Here is a 25,291-nt window from a genome sequence, read left to right on the forward strand (position 1 = left end):
CTGAGAGCAGCAGGTGACGCCAGACCTGCTGCAATAGATGCTGGACTATAGGGGACGGAGCCAGAGCCAGGTGCCGGGCAGAGAGCAGGGAAGTATTTAAGCACCCTGGTTTTTTTTGCTTTTTTCAGATTAGCCATCCTGAAATTACCGCAAACAGGGCTTTTCTCTGCTCTTAGAGAGATGAAATGGAGAGAGACAAAGTACCGACCAATCAGCCTGTGAAATGTCAATTAGAAGCTGATTGGTTAGTACTTATCTCTCCCCAAGCTTTGATAAGTCCCCCCCTTAAACTGTCTTTTAATCCAATCTCTCCCCCCCCTCCCAATTTTGTACCTCCCTACATATCCCACTACTTTTCAATTCCACCTCAGTTCATTTTCTACTATCCGCTATTCATCCCCCCCCCCAATTTTGTACCTCCCTACATATCCCACTACTTTTCATATCTCTCATTTATCCCCCTCTCTGCTCACACCCTTCACCCCTATTCCTCTCTTGTGTTCTTACCTCCTTCCATAGCTCTCTCCTCTCTCTCCCCCCCTCCTGTCACTGCTCACACACTTCCTTTATCCCTGCTTACACTTCCCTCTGTGTCTTCTACCTCTCTCTGCTTCTACCTTCCTATTTCTCGCCTCTCTATCACTGCTCACACCATTCTCACTGCTCACACTTCCCTCTATCTGCATCTGTCTTCTCTGCACGTCTCTCTGTTCTCTCCTTCTGCACACACCTCCTTTCATAGCCTCTATCTCTCTGCTCACACAAACCTCCATCTCTATCTCCTCTCTCTCTCTCCTCACACACCCCTCCACCTAATTCTCATCAATATCCCTCTCTATCTTTGCTCACCACTCTTCACCCCCCTCCTCCTATCTATCTCTCTGCGTTCACCTCCCTCCAGCTCTCCACTATCCCTCTCTCTCTCTGTCTTTGCTCCCACCTCCCTCTCTCTGTCAGGCAGCTGTTGATGTCACACATTGTACTATAGAGGGGAGCTGATGATGGCGGCTGTATCCAGTATCTTTTCTGTTTAGTCTCCCTGATGGAAAGAGGAGGCAGCTGCCCAGAGGACCAGGGTCATGTCCTACAGTTTGTGCAGAAGCTCAGGGAGGTCTTTGACGTGTGTGATGAGGATGCTGATGGAGTCATCAATGTGGAGCATTTCATAAACCTGGGGCAGCAGTTTGCTCATGGAGATGAGGTGAGACAATGATTGAGATTATTGTTATAGCCTTCATTAACCCAGTGATAACCAGACCTGCAGTAATATATATATATATATATATATATATATATATATATATATCTGCAATAAATACAGCACTGTATAATTAATGCTCATTAACCCTGTGAGAACCAGTCCTTTATTGCAGTCTCATAATCATGATTTGCACTGCCATATTAACTTATTAACCACATAACAACCCATTCTCTCGTTAGGAGGTTTATTACAACTTTGCATTATTATTATTAATTAATCATGTTATTATCAGACTGTTGTGATTTGCAGATCCTTGGACACATGCAACCTACATTTATTTTTTAGATCCTCTTTCCCCAATTCACTAATATTCATTTATACAAAATATATGGATTTGCACGGCCTTTTTTGCACAAGTAATTATCGGTAGAGTGTATTTGGGGGGTTCACAGACTTGGAGCGGGGGGGGGGGGTTTAAAAAGGGAATGGGCAGACATGTGAACCATCCAAGGGATGCACAGTGGGTAACAGGTAAATGTCCAGCCTACTTCCACTCTAGGATCTTCCCCTCCCATTCAGTTCAACTTTACCTCTGAAAATACTGCACAGTTGACCCTCATTATATTAATTGTGAGAGTGAGGGGACCTCAGGACTGTCCTTATTGGATGAGACGATTTTGTGTTGTGAAGTTTAGCCTGGTTATAGTATGTTGGGGTGCGGGCTGAATACAACAAGCAATCATTAAATTACTAATAAAATGTATTATATAAAATATCATTACCAGAGATTGATAAAAATAGAACTGCTCATGTTATACTTATTTATATAAGATGCCTCCTGTACTGTTGTTGTTATTCGATTTTCTGATTCTAACTTATTTAGTGCTCGCACCTCCCTCCATAGTGTTTTACAAATACAACAATTAAACACGAAAATATTAACAAACTGAAAATATAGGTAAGAGCAGTTCTGTTTTTCTAGAAAAAAAGGTTTCAGTTCTCATCTAAAGTCACAAATTCATACAAAATTTATATTAGCTTCCATACACTGGACAAAATCAGACGCTTAATATCAGAAATGTATAAAATATTTCTTCTTGTTTATGGAACTAGTTATAAAAGTTTCATGCGCCCCCCCCCCCCCCCGAAGATCAAACACACCCAAAGACGACATTTAAGGTGTGTGGATACATGATATAGTAATGTGCCTTACACATTATGACACACTAAGTAATGCAACTTATAACACAGTGTGCCACACCGGAATGCCCCTTACAACACATTATGCCAAACAGCAATGCCCATTACACATGCCACACAATAATGCCACGTATAACCCATAATGACATACAGTAATGCCCTTATAGCAAATTTATGCCATGCTGTAATGCCCCTATTTCACATTATGCCACACTGTAATGCCACATACAACACATTATGCCACACAGTAATGCCCCTACACATTATGCCACACAGAAATGCCCCTAATAGCAAATTGTGCACACAGAAATGCAATACACATTATGCCAAACAGTAATGCCCATTACATCCCACCCTGACAGATCTACTTCACCAACCCTCCTCTCTGCTCCTGCCAGTCTATCACCTCAGCTCAAGACAGGTTGCATAGTTTTTATGTCCGTGTAGAGCCAGATTATTGGGAACATAGTTTATAACCTGTAAACTGCGTGTATCAAGTTAGTGCCCCTTAAACAGTGCCCCCTGTAGTTGTGCCCCAAAATGCAATGCCCCCTATACTAGTGCCCCAAAATGCAATGTCCCCTATACTAGTGCCCCTTATTCAATGCCCCCTGTAATAGTGCCCATTATGCAAGGCCCCCTGTAGTAGTGCCCCATATGCAATGCTCCCTGTAATAGTGCCCCTTATGCAATGCCCCCTGTAGTAGTGCTCATTATGCAGGGGCCCCTGTAATTGTGCCCATTAAAGTAGTGCCCGCTGTAGTTGTGCCCTTCAAGTAGTGCCCCCTGTAGTTGTGCCCTTTCTAATAGTGCCCCCTGTAGTTGTGCCCCTTTTAGTAGTGTCCCCTGTAGTTATGCCCCTCCTAGTTGTGACCCTTGTAATAGTGCCCTCTGTAGTTGTGCCCCTGTTAGTAGTGCCCTCTATAGTTGTGCCCCTACTAGTAGTGCCCCCTGTAGTTGTGCCCCTCCTAGTAGTGCCCCCTGTAGTTGTGCCCCTTTTAGTAGTGCTCTCTGTAGTTGTGCCCCTTTTAGTAGTGCCCTCTGTAGTTGTGCACCTTTTAGTAGTGCCCCTCAAATGGTGCCCCCTGTAGTTGTGGCCTCCCGAAAACTCCCCCCCTCCATACTTACCTGACTCCGCGCGCTGTCATCCGGGCTGTCTCTCCCGCTGCCACGCTGACTAGATCTAAATAGATCCAGCAGACGCGGCCGCGCAGGTTCCCCAGGTCGCGGGTGATGTCATGACGTCACCCGCGCACTGCATTACTGGGAACGCTGGCCTCTGAAGTGATCGGAGGCTTCCTTAGCCTCCGATCACTTCAGAGACCAGCGCTCACAGTTGCAGTGGTGTAACCACTGCCCCCGTCGCCCCCAAGCTACCCGGCACCTCCAAGCCACCGCGGGGGCTGCGGGGGCAGTAGTTACGCCACTGATTTACCTGATTACAGGTCCAGGCAGAAATGTGTATGGTGGACAGAATTACAATTGTCACTTTAAAGTCCAGCTGATTATCACTGTAGGACATTGAAACATTTTTATGCCCGAAAATAAGACAGATACATCTTGTCCCCTTACTCTTATGATTTATTTATTACATTTATATGGTTTTACTAGTTTCATATTTTTTTTGCACAAACAAAAAAGTAGTTTCACGTGTAAAGGCGCAAAAGATACCCCATCTATAATATAGGCCTGATATGTGTTAGAGAGCAAAGTGCTCCGGCACTGTCTCCTCTCTCTACTATACATGCTGGGTAGTAAGACCCGGGGGAGATGTACTAAGCTCTGAAAAGTGATAAAGTGCAGCCATTCAGCTCTCAACTGTCATGTTACAGGCTGTGTTTGAAAAATGACAGTTGGGAGCTGATTGGCTGGTGGTTTATCACTCTCCAGTTTGTCGCTTTTCAGAGCTTAGCACATCTGGCCCTCCAGTCAGAGGGAGGCGCGTGCTCCTACCTGATGATGTCACCGCTGGGCTACTGCTCATGTGCAGCTGGCGCCATTTTTACTGTGTAGAGTGTCACAGTACCGTGTGCATGCACAGTACTTAGGTCCTGAGGTGAGACACCTAAATACCGCTTTAACCCCTACAATCCCGCTTATCGCTGATACTGCTGTTACCTTTTACATCAATAAATGCAGCATCCTGGTTAAGGGCTCTCTGGGTGGACTAACAGTCAATTTCACATCCCGCCTGACAGCTATTGTGCATACTTGCCTAATCTCCCAGCCACAGCCGGAAGGCTCCCGAAAATCGTGTAGCAATTCTCCTGGAGAGAGTTTTGTGGCAAGAGTTGGCAAGCCTCCTGGAGCTAGGCACCAACCTGCCCACACCCTCACCCCCCACAGCAAAAGTGGGTGGGTCGGGGGGGGTGACTCGATTCACGCTGAGGTGCATCATCTTATCTCCGGCCCTTGCTTTGATCAATACACTGTTTAGTGGGGGGCAAGGCCACAATGAGGCAATCGCCCCACCACGCCCCCTCCACCGCCCAAATATGCTGCTGCCATGCCACCTGGTGTGCTGACCTGGCTCCCACTTCTAATAGGGTGCAGCTAAAAAATCGGCAAGTATTCTATTGTGACCAGCACCCTGACAGGCTAAATCAATAATATGCCCAATGTCCGCCTCGTCCACAGACATCCTCTGCAAAGATTTTTGTATAAAAATGTTCCGATTCATCCTAGTGCTTTTCTCCTTTTCATAAATAGGCCCCTAAGTCAGAGCCCCCGTTTTACTATTATAAGTACAATCAGCATATTAAATTGACAGATAATAGACTATGCAGCAAGTTTTCAGCATTGTAAGTTATACATTATCAATAATATTGCTGTGTTAGAATCAAAGATATACAGCTGGCTTTTAAATACACATTTTAATGTAATAATTGAACAAAAGACTGTGTAATGGTTAGCATTACTGCCTCACAGCAATGAGTTTGTGGGTTCGATTCCCACTGTGGCCCTAACTGTGTGGAGTTTGTATACTCTCCCTGTACTTGTGTGGATTTCCTCCAGATACTCTGGTTTCCTCCAACACCCCAAAAATATATTGGTAGGTTAATTGGCCCCAGAGCCGGAACTAGACTTTCTGGTTCCCTGTGTCACAGAATGCATTGGCGCCCCCCCCTCCCCTTTTTTTAAATAGGGACATAAGATATTGCACCTGAAAAAGGGCCATGGCCTCATGGGGAAGGGCCAGGGAAGAGATAGGGGAGGCCAGGAGATGCTGGGGATAAAAGAAGAGGAAGCAACAAGTAAGAATGCTAATAAACAGGAAAATTGACAAGCCCAAACAGCGCCCTCTGCCCTGCGGTGCCCTGTGCCATGGCAATGGCCGTACTACCCTAGTTATGGCCCTGATTGGCCCCCAACAAAAATTAACCCTATTGTGTATGTGTGTAGGGAATATAGTTGTAAGCTCCACTGGGGCAGGGACTGATGTAAATAGCCAAATATTCTCTGTAAAGCGCTGCGGAATGTGTGCCTGATTCTGCAAGGATCGTAATTGCAAAGCTGCACGCAGGCAGCTTTGCAATTGCGATCCTTGCAGATATGGTAATGCACAGGAGGCATCACGAGCTGCGTTGTCCAATGCAGCATTGGATAATCTGCTTAAGATCAGCCGGCTGCAGTGACCCATGGGGTCCCGCAGCCGGCCGCCGCAGTTTAGAGGAAGAGACCAGGAAATCTCCATCAGCCGACGGAGATCCTGGCTTCTTCCCTCCCCCACAACGGCGGCGACACGCCTCCATTTCGGGAAACTGAGGGCATCGCCACCCTCTCCCCATCCACAAACAGCAGCAGACTGTCAATCACTGACAGTCTGCTGCCAGTCTGCAAGCACACTCACAGAATGGGTCCTGCATCTGTGCAGATTCCCGAACATTGGGAATCTGCGTTCAGCAGTGCACTAGCATCCACTGCTGAATCAGGCCCTGTGTGCGCTATATAAATAACTAGTAATAAATAATAAATAAATAATAGAAATGTAACTCAAGTAATGTATACATTTTTAACAATAAAATAACGAGTTGTATTTCATATACATGATGATTGCATTATGCGCATATATCTCTTTGTAGGCATCACATATTTTATTTACCTTTGCAACCACTGCCTGGCATTGATGTATATAATACCTCTTTTCCACCAAAAACCCAGGTCCGACCTGGGTTTTTGGACATGGTTCCAACCCTGGTCAGACCAATTTACACTGCACCTTTGATCTGGGTTACTCCCAGGTCAGCCCTGTTCACACTGAACTCAGGTCTGCCCTGTTAAACCTGTGAGGTCATAAAAAGTGGGAGGTGAATGCTCCACAACCACCAATCCGCTCATTTTAGGCATGATCAAGGTCAGATAACCGTTTACACTGCACCATTACCTGGGTCCATCCTAGGTCCAACCCTGGTAGCTACCTGGGTTGGATTGCAGGGTCACTTGACCCAGGTTATTTTTCAGGGACCCTTTTACACTGAGCTGTGACCCGGGTAGACCCAGCAAAAACCAAGGTTTTTGCTCTGGTATAAAAGGGGTATTAGATGGGCACACTAGGTCTAGAAGAAAAACATTTCTGCAAATATAAGTATATTACTTAACTGCTTTACCAACATCCAGTTTGCAACTTCCCACTTTATAAAGACTAATAAAATGTTATATGAGCATTCGCTGGATAAAAAATGGGGAATGGGGAAGGGTAGAGAGCAATGTACAGGGTCTTTCAGCTGCATTTATCCTCTGCTGTGCCACCACACCACGCTTGAGAATGAATGAATTATTGAGGTAATGGTGCTCTAAACAATACAAATGGAGGCACTTCTACTAATGGTACTCAGATGGCATTACAAATTGAAACCCCTTACATAGATTAGATTAATTGTTACATTGTTTAACAAGTTTGTTTGATTGTCTTGTCCTATTTGTAGGATTGCTTTGGACTAGAACGTTTCTAACTTGGTACATAGCATTTGCTGCCTTGTGCGTTTTATTGTAGTGTTTTTATAAAACAGTACAAACTACAGTATGTTTTATTTCTTTTTATCCTATATATTCATATTTATTTGGTGGTCTTTTGACCAATGATAAGAGAACAAAATAAGTTGTGACTCAAACCAATCATTTCTATTTCACTATACATTAGTATAGAGGGTACATTTACAAAAGTGATAGTTTTTAGAAGTGGAGATGTTGCCCATAGTAACCAATCAGATTCTACTTAACATTTAGCTCGCACCTTATAGAAGATAATAGCTAGAATCTGATTGGCTACTATAGGCAACATCTCCACTCCTAAAACTAAAGTCCACTCTTTCATCGGGACTATAATACCCCTTTTACACCAGAGCAAAAACCTGGGTTTTTGCTAGGTCTACCTGGGTCGCAGCTCAGTGTAAAAGGGTCCCTGATAAATAACCCGGGTCAAGTGACCCGGCAATCCAAACCAGATATCTACCAGGGTCGGACCCAGGATGGACCTGGGTAATGGTGCAGTGTAAACGGTGCAACCCGGGTTATCCAACCTGGCTCATGACTAAAATAAGCTGATTGGTGGTTGTGGAGCAGTCACCTCCCACTTTTTATGACCTCACAAGTTTAGCAGGGCAGACACAGGTTCAGTGTGAATGGGGCTGACCTGTGAATAACCCAGATCGATGGTGCTTGGTCTGACCTGGGTTGGAACCATCTCTGAAAACCCAGGTCAGACCTGGGTTTATGGTGTAAAAGAGGTATAAGTTTGTGAACCAGAATAAAAACTAGACAGAATAAAAAATTGTATATGTGATATAATTTCAAACAATATTAATTAGTGCCCTCATGCAGAAAAAGTGAACAAAAATTATGTCGTATTTAGATGTGAGACACCAAAAAGTGAAATCAGCTCTACTTGTGCTATACTAATTAGAGTATATAAACCAAAACAACTCCCAAGGTACTAAGATACAATATCTTCCTTCCGCACCCCTATATTATTGAAGATCTTTTGACATCATAGTGTGGTATTCGTGTTCAGGATAATATTGAGGCATACTTGCCGACTTCTAGCTGCCTCCATCAATAAGTACACATAAATATGATATCCATCAATAAGCACACAAATATCATATTAGACATTCTGTAATTGTGTATGAAATAATTACCTTGTGGTGATCATATTTAATCATTAACAATGTATCCCCTAATGGGTAAAATAGGCAGGTTTAGCAGTTAGTACATTCACTCCCTTTCTTCATTAATTAATTTATGTAGTACCACTATATGCAACCAACATACACATAAATTAGATTTTAAACACTAGAATGCTTCTAAAAATTTTAATTTGATAAATGTTGCAGATACAGTATATACATACAGGACATATATATTCTCAATATGATATTTATGTGTGCTTATTGATGGATATGATATTTATGTGTGCTTATTGATGGATATGATATTTATGTGTGCTTAGTGATGGATATGATATTTATGTGTGCTTATTGATGGATATGATATTTATGTGTGCTTAGTGATGGATATGATATTTATGTGTGCTTATTGATGGATATGATATTTATGTGTGCTTATTGATGGTTATGATATTTATGTGTGCTTAGTGATGGATATGATATTTATGTGTGCTTATTGATGGATATGATATGTATGTGTGCTTAGTGATGGATATGATATTTATGGGTGCTTATTGATGGATATGATATTTATGGGTGCTTATTGATGGATATGATATTTATGTGTGCTTATTGATGGTTATGATATTTATGTGTGCTTAGTGATGGATATGATATTTATGTGTGCTTATTGATGGATATTATATTTATGTGTGCTTATTGATGGTTATGATATTTATGTGTGCTTATTGATGGATATGATATTTATGGGTGCTTAGTGATGGTTATGATATTTATGTGTGCTTAGTGATAGATATGATATTTATGTGTGCTTATTGATGGTTATGATATTTATGTGTGCTTATTGATGGATATGATATTTATGTGTGCTTAGTGATGGATATGATATTTATGTGTGCTTATTGATGGATATGTTATTAATGTGTGCTTATTGATGGTTATGATATTTATGTGTGCTTATTGATGGATATGATATTTATGTGTGCTTAGTGATGGATATGATATTTATGTGTGCTTATTGATGGTTATGATATTTATGTGTGCTTATTGATGGATATGATATTTATGTGTGCTTAGTGATGGATATGATATTTATGTGTGCTTATTGATGGATATGTTATTTATGTGTGCTTATTGATGGATATGTTATTTATGTGTGCTTATTGATGGATATGATATTTATGTGTGCTTATTGATGGGTGACTCTGTCATATTTTCACACTCAGAGTCAAAATAATACCCAATCTCTTTAAAGAGGGAACCGATTAAAAGTTTTGTTGTAGTTATGTATATTTCCTGATATCAATTATATCAATTCATTTATTATAAAAGAGTGCCCCACAAAGGAATCACTTGCTGCACATTGGCAAAGGCCAATGGAAGGTTTTTTTCTGAGTACTTGATATTCGATTCCAGGGAGCACCTAAAGCTATATACAAAATCTGGTAACTAATTATTACAATGTACTAAATTGCTGGTCTATAAATTGAATTACATGTTTGTCCTGTGCAGGATATTATTTGTGTTTCTTGTCAATGTTGGGAGTTATGCCTTAGGGTGTGTGGCATAGCTGGGTTTCCAACATAATAAAAAAAATCCAATAGAGAATACACCAATAGGTGGGCAGTGCGGGATGTGTGACGGCACCATAGCATCATTATGGCCCCAATCCCCAAATCCACGCAAATTGTGACATCAGCTGCCCGGACCAACCACTTCACTTGGGACTTGAATACTCTTCCTGGAGGCTGGGATTGCCATCTGAGGTTCTGGAGCCTTACAGCTGTTTTGGAAGAATAGGCAAGTCTGTATTAGTGTGTTGGGCATTAGTGTGATCCGAATGTAATGGGAAAAAAAATACAAATATACATGGACTAGGGACCTAGGTCTGCACTAATTAAAATATTAATATAAATGACATAAAAGCTACACTTACACAAAAAAAATATTACTTACTGTTTTGCAGGTGCTCCTCTCCTCCAACAATCGTCTCTCTTCCCTGATCTCTTCAGCTTAGGAATGGCCATCAACCGTCTATAATTCATAATCATCGATGGTTTTTGGCCGATGTTGGTATGCTTTTACCATCAATGGGGGAGAACCAGATGGTTTCCCTCCATCGATGGTAAAATATAACCAAATGGTTTTCTTTGTTTGTTTGTTTTTTTGCAAGGTGTCGGGACACGGATCATAACTCTGCCTCTGCCCCCGCCCCCAGGTTCTGATTGGCCAATGGGCCAGTTAGTTAAAGAACAGGGATTACCATTTGTTGGTGAAACCATCGATGGTCATCCTTTGCATAGTTGGTCACCATCGAGGGCCATTTGCTAAATAACCATCAATTGTAACCATCGATGGTAAAGCCACCAATTGCCATCCCTACTTCAGTTCCTCGTCTGGGGGTGCGGAGCTTCACACTGAGGGACTGATTCAGACCAACTCACTAGAATGCGATCACTCGTAGCTGGCCGATATTTGCAATCTGCGCATGCGTATGACTTGCAATGCACGTGTGCGAACCCCTGCGAAAGATCGGAAAGCGCTCGCTCGCCCAGCGTAGACAGCCCAGTTGAATGAGTGACAGGAGAGGCCGTTTGTGGGTGGTAACAAGGGCAGGCCACTGGAAACGGGGAGTGGAGGTACAAACGCAGACGTACCTGAGTGTTTCACCGCCGTTTCAGAGGCGTGCATAAATAACAGGCAGCGTCATTGTACACATCACCTGGTTGTATTTCACACTGAAGTGATCGCAGTGCTTGCGGCAAGGTATAGTCAACTTCAAGCACTGCAAACACATCCGATGGTGCTCGATGTACCAATGTGTTCATGCACTTCCTGGAGATGGCGTGCGCAGGTGGGAGTCTTATGAATGGCTAGTGGACGTCTGCATACTCAAAGTGATCGCACCCCAAGACATAGTGGGCATGCTAATGCCTTGTCGTATGATCACCTGCCTTGCTGGGCGTATGTTAGATTTGCATACGCTGGGAGCGAGCAAATGCATCTAGCAAGCGGGTCTGAATAAGCTCCTAAGTTACTAGCAGGGAGAGAGGGGGTAGATGGGAATCCTGTGGCTAGACTCAGGGAGCTGGCTTCCTGCACGCAGCAGCAGCACCAGCCAGGCAGCTTGTCAGTGACACACACTGACACACACAGAGCATGATGAACGGATGGGCACCAGCACTATGTAGACTAAGATGTCTCTGAAAGAGACCTGCAAGGCGTACACAGTGGCGCCCCCCAGGTGCCAGCGCTCTAGGCAGCTGCCTAATGGTAGCGCCGGCCCAGGGGGGCTCATAAAACATAAGAGAGAAAGAACAGCCTCCAATTGTGTTGCATAAAAATATTCGGTTTAATATATAAAAAAATACAGGCTCTTACAATATATAAATTAAAATAAGGCAAATCTGTGTGATAATAGTAACAGTACTTCTGTTGCTTTCTGTCTATTTTGAGTATAGCACTAGTAATTTCCACTATGTTGTTAGTAGCAGTAAGAGTACTATTGTTACTTCCTGTCTGTATGGAGTATAGCACCAGCTACAGTATCTCCACTGTGTTGTTAGTAGTAGCAAGAGAACTACTGTTACTTTCTGTATATATAGAGTATAGCACCAGCTATCTCCACTCTGCAGTAACAAGATTACTACTGTTACTTCCTTTGTGTATATACGAGTATAGCACCAGCTATCTACACTATGTTGTTAGTAGTAATAAGAGTACTTGTTACTTCTTTTGTGTATATACGAGTATAGCACCAGCTATCTCCACTATGTTGTTAGTAGTAACAACAGTACTACTGTTACTTCCTTTGTGTATATACGAGTATAGCACCAGCTATCTACACTATGTTGTTAGTAGTAATAAGAGTACTACTGTTACTTCCTTTGTGTATATACGAGTATAGCACCAGCTATCTCCACTATGTTGCTAGTAGTAAAAAGAATACTACTGTTACTTCCTTTGAGTATATACAAGTATAGCACCAGCTATCTCCACTATGTTGTTAGTAGTAGCAAGAGAACTACTGTTACTTCCTTTGTATATATATACGAGTATAGCACCAGCTATCTCCACTATGTTGTTAGTAGTAATAAGAGTACTACTGTCTGTTACTTCCTTTGTGTATATACGAGTATAGCACCAGCTATCTCCACTATGTTGTTAGTAGTAATAAGAGTACTACTGTCTGTTACTTCCTTTGTGTATATACGAGTATAGCACCAGCTATCTCCACTATGTTGTTAGTAGTAGCAAGAGAACTACTGTTACTTTCTGTGTATATAGAGTATAGCACCAGCTATCTCCATTCTGCAGTAACAAGATTACTACTGTTACTTCCTTTGTGTATATATGAGTATAGCACCAGGTATCTCCACTATGTTGTTAGTAGTAGCAAGAGAACTACTGGTACTTCCTGTGTATATAAGAGTATAGCACCAGCTATCTCCACTATGTTGTTAGTAGTAACAAGAGTACTACTGTTACTTCCTTTGTGTATATATACGCGTATAGCACCAGCTATCTCCACTATGTTGTTAGTAGTAATAAGAGTACTACTTTTACTTCCTCTGTGTATATAAGAGTATAGCACCAGCTATCTCCACTATGTTGTTAGTAGTAACAAGAGTACTACTGTTACTTCCTTTGTGTATATATACGAGTGTAGCACCAGCTATCTCCACTATGTTGTTAGTAGTAACAAAAGTACTACTGTTACTTCCTTTGTGTATATAAACGAGTATAGCACCAGCTATCTCCACTATGTTGTTAGTAGTAACAAAAGTACTACTGTTACTTCCTTTGTGTATATAAACGAGTATAGCACCAGCTATCTCCACTATGTTGTTAGTAGTAACAAGAGTACTACTGTTACTTCCTTTGTGTATATACGAGTATAGCACCAGCTATCTCCACTATGTTGTTAGTAGTAACAAGAGTACTACTGTTACTTCCTTTGTGTATATATACGAGGGAATGGGTATGAAATACCGCCGGCCGCATGGCCGGGTCGATTCCCGTCAGCGGCAGCCCGACAAGAGCAGAGTTAGAAGCAGCGGAAGCCCGACAGCACTGGAAATCCCGATCGTGGATAGGTAAGTATCTACTAACCTAACCTAACCCCCCTAACCCTAACCCTCCTTAGGGGTGCCTAACCCTAACTTTCCCCCAAGTGCCTAACCCTAATCCCCCCTCTAAGTGCCTAACCATCCCCTTCCCCGCTGCCTAAACCTAAGTCCCCCGGGGGGGGCCTAACCCTAAGTCCCCCCCAGGGGTGCCTAACCCTAACCCTCCCTCCCCCTTGCCTAACCCTAACCCTCCCGGGGGGGTGCCTAACCCTAAGTCCCCCCAGGGAGCCCTAAACCTAACCCTCCCCCCCCCCCGCGGCGCCCGGCATCACTACGATCGGGATGCCGGGCGCCGGTCTCCCGGCGTCGGGGAAATGCGGACGTCTACATCTAGACGCCCGGCATTTCACCCTTGCCGGGATATGACAGTCGGGAAGCCAGCTGCCGGTATTTAGGCTGTCAGCTTCCCGATTGCTTCCCATATACGAGTATAGCGCCAGCTATCTCCACTGTGTTGTTAGTAGTAATAAGAGTAATACTGTTACTTCCTCTGTGTATATATACGAGTATAGCACCAGCTATCTCCACTATGTTGTTAGTAGTAATAAGAGTACTACTGTTACTTCCTTTGTGTATATACGAGTATAGCACCAGCTATCTCCACTATGTTGTTAGTAGTAATAAGAGAACTACTGTTAGTTTTGTGGCACATTTCCGGGAACCTCTCTATTGCGCATGCGCAATACACTGGGAAAATGGTTGTTGCACCATTTTCCCAGTGATTTCTGCTGTATTGCAGTGCAGGCCGACATGGGACTCCAGAGAGGTAATATAATTATGGGTACAGGGTGTGCGGTGTGGGACCCCCTGAGCCCAGATGTGGCTCATGTGCACCAGTAGTTTTGCCTATCTACAGCTGTTAGTAAGTGTATCTTCTGCACCTGCTCCAGGGCAAGTGAAAATACAAGATGATGATGACATGTCATAAACCCAGCGCATATGTTGCTGATGCGGAGATTAACGCATCTGAAGGTGTATACAGCTGTGCACGTGTATAAATACTCTACTTTCTCTGTGCTTTTAAATTAGACTCATTTGCCAACTACTCTGCAGCAGCCCCTATGTGCACCTTCCATTTCACAGTCATTTTCTAGATTTGTGGTTGAGACGTGACGCAGTACATAGCTGGGGCATCGGCCAAATAACATCTTTACTGGTGATTTTCTGCTGTCACATACAGTACTAAACATTACTCCTGGGAATGCAATCATAAAGCACATCTCCATTAGAGACGCCTCATCATGTCATACTTTGATAGAGGTGTGCAGATAGCTTATACAGCCAGAAACGCTTAAGCACAGTCAGGGGAATGCTTGCTGTTACATAACAGCTAGGGAGTGTGATACAGCATAGAGACAACTCAGGAATATGACACCACATATTACATGAATGACTGATGGGGAATATGACACTATAACTATACAGAACAGGGAATGGACCACTGGGACATGTGCCACAATATATATTACAGGGACATATATATATATATATATATATATATCTATATATACACACACTGCTCAAAAAAATACAGGGAACACTTAAACAACACAATGTAACTCCAAGTCATTCACACTTCTGTGAAATCAAACTGTCCACTTAGGAAGCAACATTGATTGACAATCAATTTCACATGCTGTTGTGCAAATGGAATAGACAACAGGTGGAAATTATAGGCAATTAGCAAGACACCCCCAATAAAGGAGTGGTTCTGCAGGTGGTGACCACAGACCACTTCTCAGTTCCTATGCTTTTTGTCTGATGTTTTGGTCACTTTTGAATGCTGGCGGTGCTTTCACTCTAGTGGTAGTATGAGACGGAGTCTAGAACCCACACAAGTGGCTCAGGTAGTGCAACTCATCCAGGATGGCACATCAATGGGAGCTGTGGCAAGAAGGTTTGCTGTGTCTGTCAGCGTAGTGTCCAGAGCATGGAGGCGCTACCAAGAGACAGGCCAGTACATCAGGAGACGTGGAGGAGGCCGTAGGAGGGCAACAACCCAGCAGCAGGACCTCCGCCTTTGTGCAAGGAGGAACAGGAGGAGCACTGCCAGAGCCCTGCAAAATGACCTCCAGCAGGCCACAAATGTGCATGTGTCTGTTCAAACAGTCAGAAACAGACTCCATGAGGGTGGTATGAGGGCCCGACGTCCACAGGTGGGGGTTGTGCTTACAGCCCAACACCGTGCAGGACGTTTGGCATTTGACAGAGAACACCTAGATTGGCAAATTCGCCACTGGCGCCCTGTGCTCTTCACAGATGAAAGCAGGTTCACACTGAGCACATGTGACAGAGTCTGGAGACATCAAGGAGAACATTCTGCTGCCTGCAACATCCTCCAGCATGACCAGTTTGGCAGTGGGTCAGTAATGGTGTGGGGTGGCATTTCTTTGGGGTGCCGCACAGCCCTCCACGTGCTCGCTAAAGGTAGCCTGACTGCCATTAGGTACTGAGATGAGATCCTCAGACCCCTTGTGAGACCATATGCTGGTGCGGTTGGCCCTGGGTTCCTCCTAATGCAAGACAATGCTAGACCTCATGTGGCTTGAGTGTGTGAGCAGTTCCTGCAAGACGAAGGCATTGATGCTATGGACTGGCCCGCCCGTTCCCCAGACCCTAATCCAATTGAGCACATCTGGGACGTCATGTCTCGCTCCATCCACCAACGCCACGTTGCACCACAGACTGTCCAGGAGTTGGCAGATGCTTTAGTCCAGGTCTGGGAGGAGATCCCTCAGGAGTCCATCCGCCACTTCACCAGGAGCATGCCCAGGCGTTGTAGGGAGGTCATACAGGCACATGGAGGCCACACACACTACTGAGCCTCAGTTTGACTTGTTTTAAGGACACTACATCAAAGTTGGAGTAGCCTGTAGTGTGTTTTTCCACTTTAATTTTGAGTGTGGCTCCAAAACCAGACCTCCATGGGTTAATAAATTTGATTTCCAATGATAATTGTTGTGTGATTTTGTTGTCAGAACATTCAACTATGTAAAGAACAAAGTATTTAATAAGAATATTTAATTCCTTCAGATCTAGGGTGTGTTATTTTAGTCTTTCCTTTATTTTTTTGAGCAGTGTGTGTGTGTATATGTGTGTGTGTGTATATATATATATATATATATATATATATATATACCAAATGCACTGTGCAGTGATATCCTCCACATGTATAGTGGACATTCACTTTAATTAATAGACCCTCAAGTCTATTAATGTTCTGATAATGACATGATACAACTTGCCTACTCTCCCGCAACAGTTAAGGGGCTCCCAAAAAATCAGGTGGCACCCTTGGCCTCCCCGAAAAGAGGGCAAGTGTCATGGAGCCAGCCCTTGATGCTTCAACCTCCATTCCGTTCAGGAAAAAGCGTGGTGATTGGTCCTCAAACCAGTCCTGTACAGCAGTCATGTAATCGTCATCAGATGCAAGAGTCTTCCCGCTAATGCGTTCCTTGAGCTCGAGTGTGAATGGCAGTAGGTGTCTTCTTCATTTGCACCCAAATTTTAGCGATGTTGTTCCGTTTATTATTCAATAACTGCAAAAATAAAAGAAGTGTGCTCTAATTTTCCACAGTGATCTAAGGCCCTCATTCAGAGCCACTCGCTAGCGGCAGTACGCTCGTTCCGAGCGATGTTCGCACATCTGCGCATGCGTACGGTTTTTAGTACGCATGCGCGAACCAGTCAGTGCGGCTGAAAATCGTTGGTACGCAATATAGCGAGGGCCTGCTATTTTGAGTGACAGAATGAGGCGTATGTGGGTGGTAACAGGGGAAGGTACTTGAAAACGGGGAGTGGAGATCCGAACGCAGGCGTGCTTAAAGGTCAAAACGGGCGTTTTAAGGGAGTGCATAATTAATACAGCAGCGTCATTGACCACGTCACTTGTTTTTTTTTAACTCAGAACTGCTCGCAAAATAGCGGTTGAAAACACCAACCACAAGAATAGCGAGCAGTTCATACGCTGTACGATGTACTCGATTAATCTAATAAATAGCGGACATGACGTATGGTGCGAGCGGCCAGGGGGCGTTTTTAACAAATAAACGAGCGTATGTTTTGCACGCTCGTTCAGACTAAGAGGTGTGAACAGACTGCAATTTGCGAACGGATCATTTGAATAGCCACCCCTTGTTTTTGAACGAACGACCGCTAATAGCGAACGGCTCTGAATCAGGCCCTAAGTCCTCTAGTACATACAGTACATACAGAAAATCAATATGGGGCGACATCTAATACCACGTCAGGACACAGACTTCTGGATCTACCCTCGTATAGTGGGGAGCGTGACCACAATTACACAATCGCGCTGCCACTCCCCCAACACTGATTCTTATGCCATGCCACGCCCCATATTACTGCCTATGTTGTGCCATGCCCCCCCATCCCCTGCACTACACCCCCACTGTGGAAACCTGATGATACGCTCCATCCACAAGGTGATGCCCCCTTTTCGGCGGCACACGACTGCGCCGCATGCAAGGCATCCCTCCCCGCATCGGGTGTCACAGCGGGGAGGGACGCCACTGTATATACTGAAAAACCTGTCCATCTATGTATTTAGGATATATTTATTATTTATTTGTTCATCACCATCAAATTACACAGAGAATATATGTCACAACAGTCCCTGCCCCATTGGAACTTAAGGGGCATACACACTAGACGATGTGCTGAGTGATATTGGTGAAAGATATTGGGTGTACACACTGAACAATATAGTGTTACGATATCGTTCAATGACGTCATCCTGCCACATCCCTCAACAAGCACTTTCTGACGATATTGTCAGATTGGCCTGCATGTTTGCACAACAGCAAACAACGTTAACGACCCGTGGGAGCGCGGATCATTGGTCGTTTGATGCATACACACTGAACTATATGAACGATTTATCGTTGAACGATGTCGTTATCGTTCACTTTTATCTTCTAGTGTGTATGCTCCATTACAGTCTATACTTCACAACATACAAGCAGACACAGATAGGCACCCGCCAGGAATTGAGCTCATGGCCTCAGTGGCAGCAATGCTAACTACTGTGTCACTGCACTCTAGAATACTGGTTCTCAACCTCAACCCTTAAGTTTTCCCAACAGGTCATGTTTTGAGGATTTCAGTCTGTGAAAGCAGGTGGGATATTTACTGAATCAGCAGAATAAGCTAACTCACCTGTAAATGGTTAAAGAAAGTCACAACACAAAATATGATCTGTTAGTGCTACTTGAGGACTGGAGTTGTGGATCACTGCTCTAGAACAGGCTCGGACTGGCCCCGGGGAATTGGTGGAATCCGTGGTGGGCCCCCGGACTTGTAGCTTTGCCCACTTCCATGGGTGGGCAGCGACAAGTCCGCCTCACTTCATCCACAACCCAGCTGGCCAGGAAATAGCTGCACTTACATTAGTCTAATGGTGCAATTTTCCGCTGGCCGGTGAATGAAGTGTCACTAACACTTAGCTCTGAAGGCTGGGCCCTCCCGATTAGTAAATCTGCCCAATCCGCAGCTGGGCGGGGTGAAGCCGGTCACCATCCGCAACCTGGACAGCTGGGAAGCTGCACCTGCATACACTGGGGGCAGCCTATGGATTATATTCTGCTGATGTGCTGCATCTCTGTATGATGAGATGGCTCAGCAGAGGTAGAGCTCAACCTCATCCCTCAGAAGATGCCCAGCTGGTGTTGACTAGTCTCAGAGCTCGCTTCAGACTCTGGATGATGCCCGGGAGGAGCCACCGGCAATGTGAGCACACAGTAGGAGCAACAAGCTGCAAGGAAGATCGACGGACCCAGCCCTGCTGCATCTTCTCCAGCAGCACACACATGACATTGTGAACGCCATAAGATGGTGAGTAACAACAGTAAGTTTGTTTGATATATGAAAAGAAACCGGTCCAGCTGTAGGTAGCAGTCCAGTCCAATTACCCTGATTCATACTGAGGGACCTGTATAAGGACAACTCTTTCAGTTCTCTATCTTGTTAATTCCCCACTCATTAAGGCCATTATTCCTTCCTCCCTGGGACCCCAGAACCACAGAGGAGTTTATGCAACCCAAGGGTAAACTAAAGGAAACACTTTTATTCCTAACAGTTTTCTCAATCACAGACAGTACTTCTAAAAGAGCAGCCAGCCCTGTCAGGCTCCTGGTGGACTGGTAAGGAGTTATAAAACAAAACGGCTCCACTCCCCTTCTTAGTATAGCCCTCCAAATATGTGAAAATATCTCAGGGCCTGATTCTGAGTCACACGCATCTATTGGCAGTCGTCCGTCTGCAAGTTTATGCAAATGACACTACACTCCATCCGTGCAGCCGAATGTGCAAAAACAGAGACGGTCACTTTTAGCACGCTGTCATACCAATTGTATCCTTATATGCCACCATCGGTTGCACTATCCATACTATGATGCTCCTATAATGGCTGACCACTTCTCTCTGGTGGTTGGCCACACCCCCTCCCAGCCACCGATTCAGGAGATGGGCCACACCACTTAATGGGCTGCTAAGATTGCTTTTCCCTGGTGGGCCCTTCATGCCCCAGTCCAACACTGCTGTAGAATATCCATCAGCTTCATTACAACAAGGAGAAAGAGTACACGTTCTGCTTTCGGGTTTAGGGTACGGCATTGTAGTGTTCCTCACCTGGAGATCATCTGTTACAGCCTCCTGCACTTGATCTCAGGTGAATGTGGTTGCCGGCTGTGGTGGAACTACCATGGATGTAGGAAGTGCAGGAAGAAATGTACTGCACTGATACTGGATGCCCTGGTTTGAATTAATAATGTCTCTATGACATGATGTGACCAGTACAAAAAAAATTAGGTAGCAAAATTGTAGTGTGCTGCAGATACTCACTACTGTCATTTGATTCATAGCTAGGAAACAAGGGGTTTGTACAGTTATCCATATGTAGCCACATATGTGACTGGAACTGAAAGAGGTGGAAGCGGGAAGTGGGCCAGATGGTCTGTCAATATGGTCAGTCCTGCATGCAAGCTGGAAACACTTATCACAACATATTGTCGTTGTCACAATGTTGTCATGTGTGCTACTCGCTTTTGGTGCTCAAGATGCCTGAATGTTAAATAATTGATGTCAGAATGAGGAACATTCCTGATCAATAATCTGCTCTTTGCTGTTAACAATAAATGAGTATTTCCACAAATCATACTGTAATATATCAAGACAAGTAAAACAATGAACAGCACTAACATATACAGTATAATATAGTGCAATATGTGGATAGTTGCCAACTGCCCCTAATTTCCATGAACAGTCCCAGGTTTTAAAGCTTTATCCCTGGAAATGTCTTTGGTTTGTAGAATATATTTAATGCTGAATACTTAATGATGAAGATGACAGAGCATCCAGCATTTCCTACTGCACATGACATGTGCGGTAGTGTGTACAGTCCTACCGAATAACAGCGCAGGGACAGCCAGTGACCACCTCCAGGGCCGGATTAAGATCTGTGGTGGCCCCTGGGCAACAAACTGGTGGGGGCCCCTATCAATAAAATTATCAAAGTAATATACTGGCAACGTCGTCAAAAAAGTATAATGTGTGTGTATGTGTATATATATATATATAGTAACGTAAAATCCCAGTATACTACATTTTAAAGCAAATGTAATAACCTGGAGTTTCAAGTGCAAATATATATATATATATATATATATATATATATATATATATATGCAGTAATGAAGTGTATATAAAATGGAGTTTCAAATGCAAATAAATAAATATGTATGTGTATATATATATATATATATATATATATATACACACTGCATGTACAGTATAAATATATATATATATATATATATACACGTACACTGCGTATGTGTGTGTATATATATATATATATATATATATATATACATACACACATTTCTATACATACATACACTGAGACAGACTGACTGCTCTCTGGTCCAAGCCCGGTGAAACGCTGAGGCAGAGTAACATTAGGCATCCGAGTCAGCTGCTCTGCCTCACACCATCATGATCACGCACAGTGCATGCAGCCTGGGCTCCAGTCACAGTCTCGCAAGATTTGGCATCATAACCTCACGAGACTGTAACTGCAGGGAAGCTCCTCGGCGGCTGCTGTAAATGAACAGCTGAGCTGCCGAGGACGGTAGCGGAGACAGCTAAATGCTGTGCTCCATTTTTTAAGTTATTAATAATTGCCAGGGGTTGAGTACAGTGTGTGGAGGCCCCGGGACGACCGCCCCCTTCGCCCCTCCTATAATCCGGCCCTGACCACAGCTGCTGCCAAGTATGTATATGATAATACATAGCGGTGGAAAAGTTTGCGATGTACATTGACATTGGCATGTCACAGCGCGGTGCACATCACATTTAGAATATGTAGAATAATACATCCTGCCCCAGACTTTCATCTCTGCCCCCTTCCCTCTCATCTCTGCACCCATCACCTCCCCATCTCTCATCTCTGTCCCCATCACCTCCCCATCTCTCATCTGCCCCATCACCTCCCCATCTCTCATCTCTGCACCCCTCACCTCCCCATCTCTCATCTCTGTCCCCATCACCTCCCCATCTCTCATCTCTGCTCCCTTCACTTCCCCATCTCCCATCTCTGCCCCCTCACCTCCCCATCTCTCACCCCCTCACATCCCCATCTCTGCCCACTTTAGCCCCCTGTTGCCCAGACCCTCATCTCTGCCCTCCTTCCCTTCCATCTCTCATCTCTGCCCCCTCACCTTCCCATCTCTCATCTCTGTCCCCATCACCTCCCAATCTCTCATCTCTGTCCTCATCACCTCCCCATCTCTCATCTCTGTCCCCATCACCTCCCCATCTCTCATCTCTGCTCCCTTCACTTCCCCATCTCTCATCTCTGCCCCCCTCACCTCCCCATCTCTCACCCCCTCACATCCCCATCTCTGCCCACTTTAGCCCCCTGTTGTCCAGACCCTCATCTCTGCCCTCCTTCCGTTCCATCTCTCATCTCTGCCCCCTCACCTTCCCATCTCTCATCTCTGTCCCCATCACCTCCCAATCTCTCATCTCTGTCCTCATCACCTCCCCATCTCTCATCTCTGTCCCCCATCACCTCCCCATCTCTCATCTCTGCTCCCTTCACTTCCCCATCTCTCATCTCTGCCCCCCTCACCTCCCCATCTCTCACCCCCCCACATCCCCATCTCTGCCCACTTTAGCCCCCTGTTGCCCAGACCCTCATCTCTGCCCTCCTTCCCTTCCATCTCTCATCTCTGCCCCCTCACCTTCCCATCTCTCATCTCTGTCCCCATCACCTCCCAATCTCTCATCTCTGTCCTCATCACCTCCCCATCTCTCATCTCTGTCCCCATCACCTCCCCATCTCTCATCTCTGCTCCCTTCACTTCACCATCTCTCATCTCTCACCCCCTCACATCCCCATCTCCGCCCACTTTAGCCCCCTGTTGCCCAGACTCTCATCTCTGTCCTCCTTCCCTTCCATCTCTCATCTCTGCCCCCTCACCTCCCAATCTCTCATCTCTTCCCCCCCATCTCTTATCTCTGTCCCCCTCATCTCCCCATCTCTCATCTCTGTCCCAATTAGCCCTCCCCCGTTTCCCAGACTCTCATCTCTGGCCCCTCACCTCCCAATCTCTCATCTCTGCCCCCTCACCTCCCCATCTCTCATCTCTGTCCCCATCACCTCCCATCTCTTATCTCTACCCTCCTTCCCTTCCATCTCTCATCTCTGCCCCCTCACCTCCCAATCTCTCATCTCTGCCACCACACCTCCCCATCTCTTATCTCTGTCCCCCTCATCTCCCCATCTCTCATCTCTGTCCCAATTAGCCCCCAGTTTCCCAGACTCTCACTCTCATCTCTGGCCCTTCACCTCCCCATCTCTTATCTCTGCCCCCCCCCCACCTCCCCATCTCTCATGTCTGTCCTACTCACCTCCCCAACTCTCATCTCTGTCCTCCTCACCTCACCCCTTTGTCTCTATCATCTCGGGTAGACTTCCAGATGCAGCAGACTTACAGTAACAGCCTCACTTCTGTCTTCTCAGCCCAGTGTTTTAGGGCAAGACTGTTCCCTCCTGTCAGCACCTGCAGTCAGCAATCCCAACACACATATGCGCGTGGACAACCCAGGTGGGAAGGGGGGCCTGCAGATGGGGTGCTGGCTGCAGGTGCTGACAGGACGGGACTGTCTTAACAGCCCTGGTGGAGAAGACAAAAGTTTAGCTGGGTACACACTTGTCCAAACTGCAGTCAATCGGACACGTGACCGCCCAGTTGGTCCGACATTGTGTACCCTCAGCTGACCAATCCTATCACCCATGATTGTCTCGCTCACGGTGCAATTTTTAAAGTTCAAGATGGCTGCGGTGTGCCAATCGCAGCTCACAACATCATAACAATGGGCTGGCTAATATTAGTCAGCTCAAGGGAGCGAATGGCAGTCTGACGGCAGGAAAAAGCAGGCAAGAGCTTCTGAAGTCAAAAGACGCCTAAAGTCCTGTGGGGCGACGGCCATGCAAAAAAAGCTTAATGGCCATCGCCCTCCAGGTAAAGGTGCAGGGCAGTAAATTACTCGATCTGTGTGCTGTATTTATTATATTTTATTTTCAGGTAGACTACATGTGCCAGCGGCCCTTAATGTCTGGGCATGCTGGCACTTGTTGTTCCACAAATGCCGGCATGTCCGGACAGGCTTTCCGGGACCTGTAGTCCACCTTTAAAGAACAATATTATCTATTTATAACCCCATGAACCCCGCACCCACTCCCACCAGGGGTGCAGGGCATGAGTAGGGTGAGCAGCAGGAGAATGGATGCTGTGCACAAATACACAGCATCTATTCTCAGTGTAGGGGGAGCCTAGGGGCAGCCTAGTATCTCGGAGAGTACTGGGAATGCCCCCACAGTGACATGGATGCGGGATGCAGCTGGGCTCTGCCCCTTCCACCAAGGCTCTGCCTACTTTTACCTGCAAGTATAACCATCATGATGGCTATACTATTAAATGGTTGCGATGCGATGGCTAGTTGCCAATGCATCACTGGCTTTGATGTTGGGAGCCCGGCTACCAATGTCCATCCCTATGTTTGAGTGGCAGCTGGTATTGAAAAAGTCTCAGCATTCCACGGGATGAAACGCGTTGACTGCACTCTCCCTACTAAAACTCTGGGTCTGGTCACTTGCTGTGTCATATTGGTGAGGTCGCGTTCCACTGCACGGCATAGAAACAGCATGCGGTGGTAGCCGTATATATCATCACCAGCCGCACTAGTTCCTTCAGCCATCGCTCCCGATAAGTAACAGGAGTACCCAGCATACGGTCCCCTGCACCATGGCCACGCTACTACAACGGACTAATCATCATTAAAGGGTACATGAGCAAATTCGGCTCACAGAAATGGAGGTAACTAATTTTATACAAAGCAATCTATTGGACAGCTGAAATTAGATTATATGTACTGGGATGCCAGTACTGAACAGACTTTATATCCTAAACAGCTGCTGACTAAAGTTGACCGGCTTGCCAGACTTGCTTGGTAACATTTCTATAAAATAAACAACATATCTGTTACATGTTTCTTAAGAAGAAAAATTAACAATTACGTTGCAAATTCGCTACTCATAGTGACTTGATGGGATA

The 25,291-nt window shown here is 45.0% G+C and overlaps 1 protein-coding gene across 1 annotated transcript in view; it reads left to right on the top strand.

Annotated features, from left to right (window-relative positions):
- The first annotated feature begins 532 nt into the window (after positions 1-532).
- The window catches only part of RAB11FIP4 (RAB11 family interacting protein 4), a 122,570-nt gene continuing 97,811 nt past the window's right edge, over positions 533-25,291 (top strand). Inside the window, exon 1 of the mRNA XM_088468556.1 lies at positions 533-1,201. Within this exon, the coding sequence (XP_088324682.1) occupies positions 1,043-1,201 (159 nt within the window). The 5' untranslated portion in view covers positions 533-1,042. The remainder of the gene's footprint in view (positions 1,202-25,291) is intronic.

Source organism: Taudactylus pleione, unplaced genomic scaffold (assembly GCF_031769625.1).
Source record: "Taudactylus pleione unplaced genomic scaffold, aTauple2 ptg000012l, whole genome shotgun sequence".
Lineage (NCBI taxonomy): Eukaryota > Metazoa > Chordata > Amphibia > Anura > Myobatrachidae > Taudactylus > Taudactylus pleione.